The sequence below is a fragment of the Wyeomyia smithii genome, chromosome 3 (genome assembly GCF_029784165.1).
Source record: "Wyeomyia smithii strain HCP4-BCI-WySm-NY-G18 chromosome 3, ASM2978416v1, whole genome shotgun sequence".
Lineage (NCBI taxonomy): Eukaryota > Metazoa > Arthropoda > Insecta > Diptera > Culicidae > Wyeomyia > Wyeomyia smithii.
The window spans coordinates 1,768,388-1,784,097 of NC_073696.1; the positions used below are offsets into that span (position 1 = coordinate 1,768,388).

Genomic DNA, 15,710 nt, shown 5'->3' on the forward strand with positions numbered 1-15,710 from the left:
ATGCTGGAATATTAGATCCAACGACCCCACATCGTGGTTACAGGCATGAGTCATCGAACAGGAACGAAGTGATGAAAACGTGCGATTTGCGACACATAACTTCCTACTAGTTATGTTAGGGTGTATAGGTATGTTTTGTATTTACATGTTTTTTTGCACGTGCGTAGTATATCTAGAGCGATTTGTTTATTGAAGCCGCATTCGTGAATATTTGACACGTTTCATGTAAAATACCGTTAACTATGTCAGTTGAAAATTTTTGAAACTACTTCCAAACATCAGAAATGATTATTTTTGAGTTGTTGTTTCATCACTGTCTGGTGCAGATTTCCTTTCGATAGAATTTTGACCTAATTATAACTGTGACTATCTCTTCTGTTACGATCTTAAGAATGCCATTAGCACATATATTTTTTTTACATTTATTAGACGATTCCTTGGTGGATACATGAGCAGTAGGGCTTCAGTGAGATGTGAATATGAGATATGAAAAAAATGGCCATCGAGCATCGTTTAGCGATAAGGCTCAAAAGTTGCATCTTCGCAAATAGTCCCTATGCAGAATTTCAGCTCAATCGGAACTGTGCCTCATAGCGGTCGAAGTTTCAACTTTTTAATTCATGAAATTATCGATATCGAATTTTTCATGTCAATTTTTCATGCCGATAAAAAATGCGAAAATGAACGGGAATAGAAGGTGTGACTTTTTAGGCTTAGAACAAATTTTTTTCTAAGCCTTAAAAGTCACACCTTCTATTCCCGTTCAATTTCGCATCCTCGCAAACTGCATACATTGCCCGCTTTACTAAACTTAAAATGTAAGTCATATGACAAAAATGAAACTAGTTCGTAAAGTCTATCATTGTCGCCCTTCTAGAATTAGCAACTGTTTAACATGTCTTTTTGAACCGCCTACAGAACTTTTAAATAACAATATTTTAGAATGTAAAATTGCACTTTGCATCACTGATGGCAGTTAGAAGTTTTGTTTGGACGTGTTTTTTAAATACTGAGAATTTCGTTTTCAGAAATCGGTTCCTCAATGAAATATGTTTGATCGAATGTCAAAGTTGTATTAATAAAGTCTGTATTTCAAAAAGTGCTCGATTGATATTCAAAGATTATTCTCTTCAGATTTATTCCAGAGCTTTTCGATATCGTTGCAGTAAAGTAGATATTTGAAGCAAGCTATGCTTTTTATTCGTTAATAAAATAATGACAGGTGCGAAGGCTGTAACCTCGCCAGGGACTTGTGATACCGAAGTCAAGTTAAGTCAACTTCGAGGTTGGATGCTGGTCTAACAAGCTAATCGTGGAAGAGGTTTAAGTAATCCTATTGACTTGGTGCTAGCCCTGCAATTGTCCTGTACACTAACTACGTAGTTAGGGTCGAATAAACAGAGGGTCAAATCTCAGAAGGAGTACCTGGGCTGTGCTTCATTTCGACTTGGTAATGCCTTCGCTGTTGTTGCATCTCATGGGGAATAAGGAGTGAGTCAAATACCGTGCAGGAATGTAGACAAAATATTGGAATATTGGATATTGGAACTAAAAGCTGAGTGCGTGAAACGCATTTATGGGGCAAAATCGTAAACCGATACCGCTCCAGACTATGCAATGGAGAATTGCATCGAATGTTTGAACGCTCACAGACGTTCGGAATGCAAAGTTTTTAGCTATTCTGAGAAGGAGGCCGGTACATCTCCTCCCTCTCATGAGTAGTAAGCCATCTAGAAAAAATGACTTTTGGCTTTTTTTTTTCAAAATTTAATCCGCGCATCTTGTCTCCGTAAAGTGTTAGTGGGTTTATCCGTCGCTCCGGATCCTTGAGACGGGCTACGGGAGAAGTGAATTGGGAGGGGCGTGTCTGGCACCCAAAGGTTCCCGTCGGCTAGTGGGGGATTCGTTTCGTTGCTCGCAACTTCTGCCGTTGAGCTCCTGTTGTAAATTTCGTTGGCTATCGAACATAAGCTGGTTTATTTGTATTTAAAAATCGAGAGGCAAAAATCGTTTTCAAGTACTACCGGCTCGATTACATAGTCATAGTTTCCATAACCTTTACTCCTAGCTGCTGGCGCATGGATAGACTATTAAGCACCGCACAAATTGGTTGAGAAATTCTAGATTCGTTTTTGTAAAAAAAAATCACAGGAGGGTTGTGTGCAAAGCCACGACCGCAAGGTTGAAGTAGAATACTTTTACACAGCTCTACTTACGCTGTACATTAACCTACGGCCGGGCGAATCGGTTCGCGCCGCTTTTCGCGTTGAGCCTGGCAGAGGCCTTATGCGCACGGCCAACACAATAGAAAGGTGTTTTTCATATTGAAAATTAGACACGGCTTTACTGGAGTAAGCGTTGGCAAATGCATCAACCGCTAATACCGCCGCTATCGTGCAAAAGTCAGCCTGGTAGAGGCCTGAGACGTGGTGACCAACCACAGGGCAAGTGATTTGTTTAATTTGAAGGCAGCCACAGGTGCAACCCGCTGCTATCCTCTGTTACTGCTGAGTGCTGATATCTTCTGTCAACGTTGTGGACGGTCCATCCAGCTCACCTTCCGACTAATGCATGTAGCTAGTTTTCTCAGAAACACTCTTTTATAGTCGAAGGGTGCTACGAAATAGGCCACGCATTTCTGTTCAGTTGTACCGTTTTGTAATGTTCTTCAGACGAATTATACCACAATTCGCATTTGATTTTTGTATCCAGCGAATAAACACCGATGGTGCTCTCACACACGCAACGATTTATCCCTAACCGTATTGCGGCTTGTAACATCAAGCGATTACGTTTGCTCGCTGTTGCGTATTGCATCATGTTGCAACTTGGCAGCTGGGTGACGACAAAATTCTGTTCATGCTGAATGATTGAATCGACTTCATATTAACTCTGCATAGTCGAACTAACTGCTTTTGTGAATGCGTTCTAACAGGGCAGTTTGTTATTCAAAATCGGTTATGCTGATCACAGCCTCTGCGCTGCCCCAACAGTGAGGGGTTAACTAAATCAAGTAAAAAATTGACAACTACAATAGAATTTGATTGCATCCCGCACAGAATGTCTGCTTGTGTTGATGCCAGAAAATTATTAACCTTCAATTATTTTTCTATTTGCCTTGAAAAAAAGCATTTTGCGGTTCAAAATCGGTTGCTAATTACAACCTTTGAGCTGCCCTAACATTGGGGGAATTAAGATACACGGACAACATGCACTGTGGAAGCTATTTCACATTGAGTAGATTAGACGGGTGCGACAGATTTAAATTGCTAGGATGCAACACAGAATGCTTGCTTGCGATGACAAAAATTATTAACTTTCAACGACTTGTTTATTTGCCTTGAAAAAAGCATTTTGATTTCCGAAATTGGATTTCCTGATGGCAATCTTCATGCTGCCCCAACACGGGGGAAATAATGGCTGTCTGGCGACACACGCTGAGAAAAACCGCGCTGCTCCTGAGACGTGGTGACCAACCACAGGGCTAGTGCTGCTGCTAAGGAAGGACGACTGCTGCTGTCGCTGTCTAGAACTATTATGAGCGGCTCCGAATTTTTTTTTCGAATAAAATTATTTTTATTTCAGTTATTTACGTTTATATACATTTGTTTTACATTTCAAGTGATTTAGCGAACTGCTGTGCATCTTTAGTTTATGTGTATCATTTCTTTGTTGTTTACATTTAGTTATATATTTAGATTTATGTGAACTTTGCCACTGGTATGTTTTGAGAACAAACTTAACCTAACTAAACCTATTTACAATATTTACATATTTACATTCTGAGGAGGCTCTGATGGTAGTGTTAGTTTTGAGTTGAGCCGTTTACTCGCGGTTTACTCGAGGTTGGTTATAAGCAATTTTATTTATTGGAAGTTGGATGAGGATCACTGGGAAACTAGGTTGCGGATTATTGCATGTTGGGATTGAGATGTTCTCTGGCGGAAAGCCTGAACAACCTTCTGAAACCTAATATCAAGAATATCTACTTCGGCTGTTTCGTGCACAATGTCAGAGGTAGTCCAACGAGGGAGATTCAAAATAAGTTTGAGGATCCTGTTTTGTATTCTCTGTAGTTTGGTTTTGTGTGTTTGAGCGCAGGTTTCCCAAACTGGGAGACCGTATTCAATTATAGGTCTAAAAATTTGTTTAAAGATAGCAAGCTTATTCTTAATATTCAATTTTGATTTTCGGTTGATAAGAGGGTACAGTTGTTTAATTAGCAGGTTGCATTTTGTTGAAGTTTTGTCTACTTGGGATCTAAAGATAAGTTTACTGTCTAAGGTAAGTCCTAAATAGGCCACTTCTTTAGACCAGTCGATAGTAGAGCCTCCTAAACGAACCTTGACATCATCAGCCGGAACTAGTCGTGTAGATTTGGAGTGGGGGAAAATGATAGCATGGGTCTTAGCCGCATTGATACAAATTCTCCAACTGTTGAAGTATTCGGCCAGGGCATCCAGGCCTTGTTGAAGTTTTCTTACTAGAGCCCTGATCGCGCGACCCTTGTAAATGAGTGCGGTATCATCGGCAAAAAGTGATAGTTTACCTCCACCAGGTAGATCAGGGATGTCTGATGTGAAGATATTGAATAGGATAGGGCCAAGGATACTTCCTTGGGGAACCCCGGCACCAATAGCAAAAGTGTCAGAGCTGATGTTGTTGAGGCTGACCTGGAATGTTCTGGCCGATAGATAGTCCTGTATAATTTTCACCAGGAAGATTGGAAAATTGAATCTCTGCAGCTTACAGACCAGGCCATCATGCCAGACATTGTCGAACGCCTTTTCGACGTCCAGCAATGCCATGGCAGATGTTTAAGCGACGGCTTTATACCGCCTGACGATGTCTGCAACACGCACAAGTTGGTGAACGGTGGAGTGGCCCTTGCGGAATCCAAACTGTTCGTTAAGGAATATGTTGTGGGAATCAGCAAAATCCAGCAGCCGGAGTTGTATGAGCTTTTCGAATAGCTTGGATAGAGCAGAGAGGAGGCTTATAGGGCGATAGCTTTTGGGCGAAGTCGGATCTTTACCGGGCTTTGGTATGGGAATTACTTTTGCTATTTTCCAACAACGTGGAAAGTATCCAAGTTCAAAGCATCTGTTGAAGATGGATGCAAAATGTTGGTACAGTGAGTCGCTTAAATGCTTTAGCTCGATGTTGAATATTGCATCAAAGCCAGGCGCCTTCATGTTTTTAGTTTGTTTGATTGTGTTTTTGACCTCGTTCGCCGTCACTCTCTGCTCTTCCGGAAAGATGATTGCGGACTGTTGAACTGTGTGTAGGGTGTTAGACACGATGTCTTCGAGAGGACTTATAACCCTATTGCCTAATTGTTGAGAGCTTAGGAAGTGATTTCCAAGGGCATTTGACTTTTCAGATGGTGTTAAAAGTTGTCTACCATCAGAGGAGAGAGGAGGTATTGGTTTGGGTTTGTTTTTAAGCACTTTGGTAAGTTTCCAGAAGGGTTTGGAGTAATTGTCTAGACCGCTGACTAATTTGGAGAAGTTACGGTTACGCAACTCATCAACTCTAGCTCTAAATATTTTAGTGAGATTATCAGACGAAATTTTCTTATCTCGTTGACCAGTTCTTTGGTATTGCCTCCGAAAGATATTTCTAAGCCTGACCAATTTGTTAGTGGTGGGATCAAAATCTAAAGACTTACGGTTAACCGGAATATGTCTGATGTTTTCTTCCTGGGCCAAATGAACGGCAGCTTGGATCTCTTCGACAGCCCCACCAATGTCTTCGGTAGTCTCGATCGGCCGATTAAAGTTGACATGTAGATCGACACTCCGTCCGAATGCCGGCCAGTAGACATGGTGGTAGTCCCGACGATTTTGCTGGTGAACCTCGACTCCAGAACCGATACTTAACAGCACCGGATAATGGTCGGAGCTCAGTTCCTCGAGTACGGTTGGAAGCCCGATGTTGTTGAATACATTGGTGATAAAGATGTCAAGAGTCGAGAAACTGCCTTTGCTGAAGTATGTGGAACTTGTAGGAGCCAGGATGTTGTAGTGACCATGTTGAAAGTCGTCATTCAGGACGATTCCGTTCCGATTGCGGCGCGTGTTGCCCCACACTTCGTGTTTGGCATTGATGTCACCGGCGATGAGGTAGTTGCCGTGTCTCCTCGTCAGCTTTATGATGTCGTACTTGAGAGTTACGTCAGAGCCATCTCGCACGCGGGTTTGCCTCGGACAGTATACCGTGATGCAAGTAAGAGGGCCACTGTTGGTGTTGATTTCGATGCCGATTGCTTCGATAAGTTTGAGCTGGAGGGAAGGAAGCAGATTGAACTGGATGCCATTCCGTAAGGCAATAGCCACTCCTCCACCTGAAGAGTTAGTGCGGTCTAGACGAAGTAGGCGATGGTTCGGGAAGAAGCTCGAAACATCAGGCTTCAGATGGGTTTCTGTCAGGAAGCAGATATCGATGTTGATAGTTTTGAAGAACTCACCAAGCTCGTAGATTTTGCTCTTGATGGATCGAGCGTTCCAATTTAAGAAGTTTAGGTTAGGTTTATGGCCCATATTTGCCGAGGAATTCAGACACCACCGAGATGGCAGCGTGGATCAGGTTCTGTTTGCACCTACAAGTCATTAGGCGTTGGAAAAGGTTCATTGAGAACTCCTGGATAACCTCTGGTGAGTAAAGGTTAGATTCATCTGCACGGTGGTTTGGTGGAATGGCCCAGGCTCCTGTCAATCCGGGAGGAGGTTGTGATGACAAGGGGGGCGGAATAGATTCAGCAGCAGCTCTCAATCGGTCATGTACCGACGATGTACCAGACGGTGGTTTGTTATTCAGCGGGAGCGGTGTAAGATTTGGAACCACATGGCGCAGTCGCGGAAAATTTTCTTCATTAAAAGCAGGAGCCCTCTTCCTACCAGTTTGCTTCTTTTTGGCAGCATCCTTCCGGATCTTGATGAACTCAGCTCTCTTTGGGCAACTCCGATCGCTACCCTGATGTTGCTGCCCACAGTTTGCACATTTAACTACCGTGTCCGATTCGCAAACGGTGGTGACGTGATTGCCGGCACATTTGTCGCAGCGGGCGTTCATGTTGCAATTTATGGTCCCATGTCCAAATCCAAGACAATTCATACACTGGGTGACATCACGATGACGTGGACGATATGGTTCCCACTCAACGACGAGACTGAAGAGGGCACGAATTTGACGAAGTGCAGCCAGAGTAGTGGAACACTTTGCAAAATGCACCAGGTACAGCTGGTCACGGTATTCACCAGTTTGGTCCTTTCTCACAATGGTGAAAATTCGCTGAGGCTGAAGGTGTAGGCGTTCCAGTTCCTTCCTGAGCTCGGTTTCCAGCAGGCAATTGAGACCTCGAATGATCACTTTCAGGGGTTTGCTACTGGGGATGTCATGTGTATAGAATTGGAATTCACCAGCAGTTAACTCCTGTTTGACTTTGCCGTAATCCAAGAGTGACGAGCACATAATTTTGATGCCCGTACTACAGAGCTTAAACAGAGGGTAGATCTGCATTCGGGCGAGCTCATCTCACAGCATGCCGATTTCAGTTGTTTTTACAAACAGCGGAGGCACCTTCTCCCGAATTTGAACCGGAGCTGAGTCGGTTTGTTCATTAACGGAAAGAACAGAGAACGGGTTGCTTTGTAGCAGCGTTTCGTTGGAATTCTTTGAACCAAGCTGCTTGCGAGCACGTTTGGATTTGTCTTCTGTGGATGTGGATGCATCCGATCCCTGTTTTAGGCGACCCATCACCTTCTGCTTTTTAGATGGTTGTGTGGAAATAGACTGTTCCACTTGTTCAAACTGCATTTCCTCCTCGGAATGAGAGAGAGCCGACCTCTCAATGCCAGCCAACGCGGGATACTCCGCAACGAACACGAGAATAAAGACCGAATATAAGAAAACTTTACGAGCACAAAGAGCGTCTGCACCGCACGACGGTTCGACAGAGAATGACTGATGAGCGGCTCCGGCTGAAACAGGCTCTTATATAGGCCAAATAGCATGTTTTCAGTTGCAAGGTATATGATCCTGTCGACCGTGCTTGGGAAGCAAGCATATAACGACCAATCAGAGGTCGAATTTTTCGTTTTGACAAGGCTTGACTATTTTCAATAGTGCAATAGTGTGAATAATAAAATTACAATTATCTTATTTTGGAAAGAATCTTAGAAGATTTTCCAATCTATTGCTGCAAGAACAAGGGAAATCCATCGAATACTAACCGATTTATTAGCATTTGAAATTGGACATATTTTTCACTTTTTTCGGTTTTAGATTTTCATTTCACATTCCTAAGTAGCCGAACATCCTGAGAGAAGTATTCTACTTCAAAAGTTAATTCAAGTTTCTATACTCAGTAAACGGTATCTTTCTTTGTATGGAGGAGCTGGCAACACGACTAACCGATAATACGTGCCCCGAAAGCAATCCGTTGAAGTTATTGATTTATAAGTGAAATGAGGGGCCAAACTTGCTAAAAAGTGTACAGTTGTGATCTGTGATGCTTTGTTTAAGTGAGGAAAGTGGAGGTTTTGTGAGAAACACTGTGTTCTATGCGTGGAAGTTATAATTTATCCACGAAATCAAATTGAAAATTGTTAGGCCAGTTAGGTTGCGTGAGTGTGAGTGCCTACTTCGTGCGTCGCGCTAACAAGCGGTTCATTATTAACGTGCGATAATGGAGTGCATATGGTGGTGTGAACGAAGAGAACGGCACTTCCTGGAGAGCGGAGAGAATAGCGTTGCGCTGTGCTAGTCGGCGTTTGTTTCGCTGGCATAGGCATAACCAAACTAAAACAGATGAGTATATGTTTTTTGTATCAAACATTTCATGAATGTAAGGCTATGTGTGTAGTGGCTTTTAGCGGGCTTTGGACTTTGGCAGAAGCGTGAATGTGTGATCTGTTGGGTGCACGAGGTGTGGTAGCTTTTCGGCTGCGAATAGGGTTTTTTTTTATTTTTTTTCCTAATTGGTCCGCGTTCGAATATGGTTTACATCATGTGATGATCCACCGGATACCACGTAGTTGCCAGTTTGAGGAACGACGTAGCGTGCCGTTTTGATTGTGGCCGTTATGAATGTTTAACTGTTACAGTTTCGATTGTCCAAATAGAAAACAGAGTGCAATTAAGATGTTTTTCTGGAGACTTTTTTCGTGTGGTTTTGTGTAATAGTGTTGTTTATTAGAATTTATGGTAGAATAGATTAATTAAGTTGTATTTACTGATGTGTCGTGTGCCATGAATTTTTAAACGCACTGACTCTCGCATGACAGGTAATAGAAAATTCAATGGAGTCGAGTTTGACTTTCGAGGATTATTTAGTCAGCCTGAAATAATCATGATTGGTTTGGTCCTGTCAATAATTTCAAGACTTTTGATTAGTATGTACATCTACACCTGATGTTTGCACTTAATGTTTTAGATGCACCAAGCTTTGCCATTTTTCTATCTTTCCAACAGTATCACACCCATTATAAGGTAATGGGTAGCTCAACTTAGTAATGAGCCAATATGACGCATAGTATACTTTGAATCCGTCATCTACCACGGTTTTGCACGGTCAGGCTTCAAGTAGGGGTTTATTAGCAAACATGTTCTCACCTCGAGAGCAATGGTGTGGTTAATGGAAGCTGGGAGTATGGTGCAATGATAATACATGAAATCTTATGCTTCACTTTTCCGATTTTTCTAGCTTTTGGGCTGTTTATGTTTTGTATACAATGTTCCAAACATGACTAGGTCGGCATTTTGTTAACAAACTTAAGACCATATATTGGTCAATATGGAAATTTGCATTTTTAAATTATTAAGGCTTTGCATGCATGAAACTTTGCCAATTTTTTTTATTTAATAGGCAACATTCGCATCGACAACTAAGATAGAATCGGCGTGAAAAGTCGTGTCCCCGAGTGTCTGCGTCGGTAGGAGGGAATAGAGCGGTCGTGCATAGTGCTTCGATGTAAACTGCGTTTCCGGCTCGGGAGCATTTTACTTATATGAACGTTTTTAGAATATAGTGATTTCGAACCGAAGATTTCGTCCGGTCGATAAATATCGCGATTAACGAAAACACAATGTATGCCCTCTAAAGAATCGCGTCGGCCGACGTGCAGTCGTTACTTCGAAAGTACTCAGGATTGACAATTAGCTGATGGCTACGAGTAGCAAAGGCTACATCGCGGACCGTTTGGCAAGAAATATACTCATGGTTCGTTTTCGTAATAAGCGCGCATCATTGTTATATTCTGTTTTTCAGGTGTGTTTTTCGCGGGATCGTATCGTTTTTTTAGGGCAGACAAAGTGTATACGAGAAACGTCGTTGGTCGATTTGTTAGGTAGAAATGTCCGGTTGAACGAACCCCTAGACTCCGCCTCGATACATTCATGAGGTCGAATTATCTAAAGATAAATCAACAACGCGCCCTTGATTTCGGTGTTAAGAGGAAAAAAGGATCACCTTACGAGGAGATACCATATCATTTGAAGTTGTACCAATTTGATCAAAGGTCTAGTATTCTCGCGTACGATTTATTGTTGCGGTGTTACATTGTCAAACTGAATAAGTTCGAATCGCATTATGAATATCGTGGCGGATATAATGAACTTGTTCGCGCGATACTTGTTCTAAAGAACCCGACACTCGAAACCAGCGCATCGTTTACCAAAACGAACCCTGCTGTGTACCTTACCCTTTCTCCAACATCCCAGTGATTTCTCGTGGAAGTACAGAGGTGTTCTCGGCTTCCAATAAGCGAGTATCACGTCAACATTTTCCTATACAAATTCCTTCTTTGACCTGCATTCGGATGCGGCCGGCGCTGGTATTGCCTAATACAAAGATTAAGGTCACCAGTTTTTACACATTGAGGATGCATGTTGCTCCCAAGCATCATCTGTTGGTTCTCTGTGTAATTACAGCTGATCTGGCAATAACGGAGTAGCAACCGCGGGCGGTCAATCATGCTCATGCTCATGCTCTCAGTAAACGGTATCTTCCTTTGTATGGAAGCAGCTCCATCCTATTGCCAAGCAACAACAGATGATTACAGGACAGAATGCACAGGTTTCTAAACTCACAGGCGATTCGCATGATAAATCCCAGGATTTTCGGTCACTTTCGAAATGATATGCGGGTGGTGGTAGTCTAGCAGTAGACCACCGTAATTTAGTAATTCACCTTTTATTGTGTACACTGAAGTCGCTTTTTACGCGGGGGATAAGTGCCGCGTTAAAAAAACGCGTAAAAAAAACCGAGTAAATTCTGGAATCCGCGTAAAAAAAACCTGCGTTAATTCTGCAACCCGAGTGAAGAGAAACCGAAATCCGCGCAAAAAAAAAATACCGCGTAAATTCCGGAATCCGCGTAAAAACAAACCGCGTAAATTCCGAAATCCGCGTAAAAAAAACCCGCGTAAAAAATAACCGCGTAAAAAATAACCGCGTAAAAAGCGACCTTAGTGTATTTCCAAACTAATGGATTAGCTCAACACAGGTTTTGCTCTAGAGCTCGAACTGGGAAAAATGAAAAAATATAGCTATTTAACTATGCCTGTGAATGTTGGTGCCCCTAGCCATTTCAGTTACACGACGAAAGCTTCCACCCACTCCAAACGAACGTTAACCGTGCGTCTCCTTTCACTGTTAAATCGGTGGAGACGCAAAGTTAATTATTCGACAGCTTTCTAGAGAACGAGCTTAGGGAAATATTTGGATTTAGAGCTCGATAGTAATATTCTAGAGAAAAACTTTCTTCTACAAAGTTGTTACATATGATGGAGTACACATTTTCCTGGAATCACAAATTAGCGTGACCCATATTTTCGATGAAATTCAGCATGTCGCTTTCTTAACTTTTCAGATAGAGTTTAACGATATTCTGCAATCATGTAGCCCCGTCAATTTTGCTTAACTTTGTAGGAGAAATTTTTTTTACTATCTCTTCAACTTGATCTATAAGTGTTTTTTTATATAATTTCATCAAAAAAAAAAAAAACACGAAACAAAAAAGATAGAAAAAAAAATTGTTCCTTTTTAAACTAAACATTGTTGTTTTCGTGCTTAAATTTCATAACGGCAAAAATTGTTTCGTCGTCGTTTCGTTGTCCATCGATTCAACAGTGAAAGAAGGCGCTCGATTCACGTTTGCGCTGGAGTGGGTGGGAGATTTTGTCGCGTAACTGAAATTGCTAGGGGTAACACAACTCACAAGAATGATTAAATTGCTATAAACTTTCATTTTTTCCTAGTTTGAGCTCTAGGGCCGCAATCGTATTTTTTTTATGTGATTTAATAAAATAGCTCTATATCGGTTATTTTGAACGATAGAAGAAAACATTCTTCTACAAAGTTACACAAAATGGACGGGGCTACAACATTGTAGAACATGGTTTAACTCTGCAGGGCGAGAGAGAGAACGAACGCGGGAATCCATCATGTTTGACAGTGAACCAATCGTTCTGTATTGTAGAAAAGGGATCAGATTATAAAAATCCTCCTCGTTTTAGAGAATATGCTTTAACGATAAAGAAAAAAACAACGTTTTCTCTAAACATCTAAAGACCGGAAGCTAAGTTATTAATTATTGATTGTTTTTATTTTAACTTATTATATTATTTGTGGATGAAATGATATCTTCAATCTAGGACAAAAGAAAGACAACTCAGCGAGTCGAAAAGGCATCGCATTGAAATCTAAGTTTCGCTATAAAATTCACTAATTTTACACGCGGTGAACTGAATTTCTTTGCGACAATCACTCCCCTAGAGCCGAATTAATGATTTCGTCAATGATGTGAGGAAGAAGCAGACGATCGATCTTCTTATTTAGCGTGTTCTGCATGTTTACCGTGATTGTTTCTTCCGTTTCGGTAGTGTTCTTTGCACTTGTGATACAGGAAAATCGGTAAATCCCCTAAATAAGACCATTTGCAGGGTGTTGAATCACTTAATTGTTAAAACACTGTAGTTCGCAGATACATTGGACAAATCAACAAAAATAAACAAAAGTTTATTGTTCTCTTCTATTTGCACGCGAAAGCTTTTTTACGCGGTCGCAGATTGCTTCGATCCCCAAGAAAAACTTTCTTCTACTGCAGTAAATTAAGGTCTTTTGCTACGCGAATTGCTTTTTTCCATTACTCAAAAACTGTACAAGATACCAACCTCATTCCAATCACGTTTTCTGTTTCAGGCCAAGAGTAATTACATACCCGTTTTCGAAAGAAAATCACAATTTTTGGTGTATATACTTAAAACATAAACCATTGCATTTTGGTCTTTAGATTGATCACTATCATAGTCAGACAAGGTTAAAACATATTAGGACGGCTTTAAGCAATTCCATACAAATTGCGAACGCATCCCCTGCATAAAAAAGACCTTAGTGGAAGCTTGTTGTTGTCGGTCGTTTGCTTTAACAGCAGCGTTAAGTAAAAGGTGTTTATTTTATGCGTTATTCTCCAATCTCGGACTGATTTTTTGTGCACATCCATAGCTTGGGAATCCTTTTATTTAGAGAACCGACAAAGCGCTCACCGTTATGGTGAATTTCGCATCAAAACCATCTTCACCCTCCTCGCTATCACATCTGTTTTCTTTGTTGTCTATTTCCATAACATTGTTAACGCCTCAGCAGTCGTATCACTCTCATTCTCACAGCCTGCAGTCCATATAATTATTTTTGCCTATATTTACTTGTTGTTTAGTTTCTCACCTCTTAAGAACCTTTTTTCTTTCTTGTCTCTGGGTGAAACGGTTGTGTTTCGAACCAACAAATCTTTGACCTTTTCCGCACGGTTATATCATTTCAGCTCATCCGGCGTCAGCGGTCTGGTGCAGGTGAACGGCAAAAACCGATCGCACAACTCGGAAAGCTTCCGAAAGCTTTCCTGCTACATCCAACAGAACGACGCCCTGCGTCCGTGGCTCACGGTGAACGAGGCGATGAGTTGTGCCACCCACCTGAAGCTGGGCTTCAGCATCAGCTACGAGGAGAAGCAAAAGCTAATTCAGAAGATCCTCTTCATGCTGGGACTGGAGCAGAAGGGCAACACACCGACGGCCGGTCTATCGGGTGGACAGAAGAAACGGTTGGCGATCGCGCTGGAAATGATCAGCAATCCACCGATTTTGTTTCTTGACGAACCGACCACCGGATTGGACAGTTCGTCCTGTACGCAGTGTGTTTCCCTGCTGAAGCGGTTGGCCCAGGACGGACGGACGATAGTTTGTACCATTCACACACCGAGTGCGCTGCTGCTGGAGATGTTCGATAAGCTCTACACGGTGACGCAGGGACACTGCTTTTACCAGGGACCGGTACGGGAGATGTTGCCATTTTTATCCGGCCTAGGTTACAACTGCCCCAGCTATCATAATCCAGCGGATTTCAGTGAGTAATCAGCTTTTTTGGGGGTTGGATTTCTAACGAATAGTCTCTTTTTTTATTACAGTGATGGAGATCGCGATTGGAGAGTACGGCGCTGACGTGGGAAAAGTGATCAAAGCTGCGTTAAAAAAATACTACGAAATGAGCAGTGAATGCATAAAGCTGGATCCCGTCTTCGACAATAATGGTGAGTAGTTCTTGCGAAATCGTCTGGTAGTGTTAGATTGCGCAATTAACTCGCGCAGCATTGAGATGCAGTAATCAATAGCTACTAATATAATCGTTACCTTCGGTTGGTTGGCTTTTTCTTGCGCGTTGGTGTTACTAAATGGAATAACAAGTTTCTCACGGTATGCCAAAGATTAACATAATCAAGTTCAACCTGTTAGTGCAGCCGCGGTGCATTCAACCGCACATACATAGATATTGCGTAACTCGAACCGCTGCCGACGTTTGCTAAAACCGTCAGAACTGGTAACGTTCCTCGCTAATATCGCATGATGATCGGTAAAGAAACTGAGGGTGCACTCAACTGCTCCCAATTAGGCAACGAAGGGCTGGCAGAACCACCGCACCACCGAAGACTCAGTTTTCCACCTGAAGCTAATAAATTGCTAGCTAATGGGCTGCTGGTGGCGCTGAAGTCCTTCGGTGCAAACGTTGAACCTTCCCTCTCATAAAGCGTACTGTGACTGCCGCTTCGGTGTGGCGCTGTCGGAATACGAATCAAGAAACGTCCTTCACGCATCCATTATATCGAACGGTTGCACGTATCAAAACTCGAAAATAAAACGAATAAAAATATTACTTGTCGGTTGGGTTTCGCGACGAGAGTGCGAGGTGGACAAAATGAGAATTTTGAAAAAAATACCCTTTGTTCGCGAAACAGGAACTGAAACGGAGTAATGGTATTGAAGGGTGGTTTTGTTGTAGCTAACCGGACTTTGCTCTTTCTGTAAAAGATTGCTTAATTTAAACGTTTTTTGTTCTGAAGGCGAACGAGTGTACAAAATATGTTTCAACGATCCGTTCTATAATTTGTACCGTGGTAAGGAAACTACACCTAGTTAACATATTTGAATTTCTAATGTTGCAAGAGTTGAAAAATTTGAATAATACTAATTTATCTTTATGACTAGAATTTCCGCGACACGGTTTTGAAGTAGAATACTTCTCTCAGGAAGTTCGGCTACATAGGGATGTGAAATGAAAATCTAAAACCGAAAAAAGTGAAAAATATGTCCAATTTCAAATGCTAATAAATCGGTTAGTATTCGATGGATTTCCTTCGTTCTTGCAGCAATAGATTG

At 41.9% G+C, this 15,710-nt stretch overlaps 1 protein-coding gene across 2 annotated transcripts in view; it reads left to right on the plus strand.

The window, feature by feature from the left end:
* Positions 1-15,710, plus strand: part of LOC129732595 (ATP-binding cassette sub-family G member 1) — a 47,899-nt gene that overhangs the window by 16,391 nt on the left and 15,798 nt on the right. For both annotated transcript variants that reach the window (XM_055693588.1, XM_055693589.1), the window contains exons 3-4: positions 13,823-14,403; positions 14,465-14,587. In XM_055693588.1, coding sequence (XP_055549563.1) covers positions 13,823-14,403; positions 14,465-14,587 — 704 coding nt within the window. The remainder of the gene's footprint in view (positions 1-13,822; positions 14,404-14,464; positions 14,588-15,710) is intronic.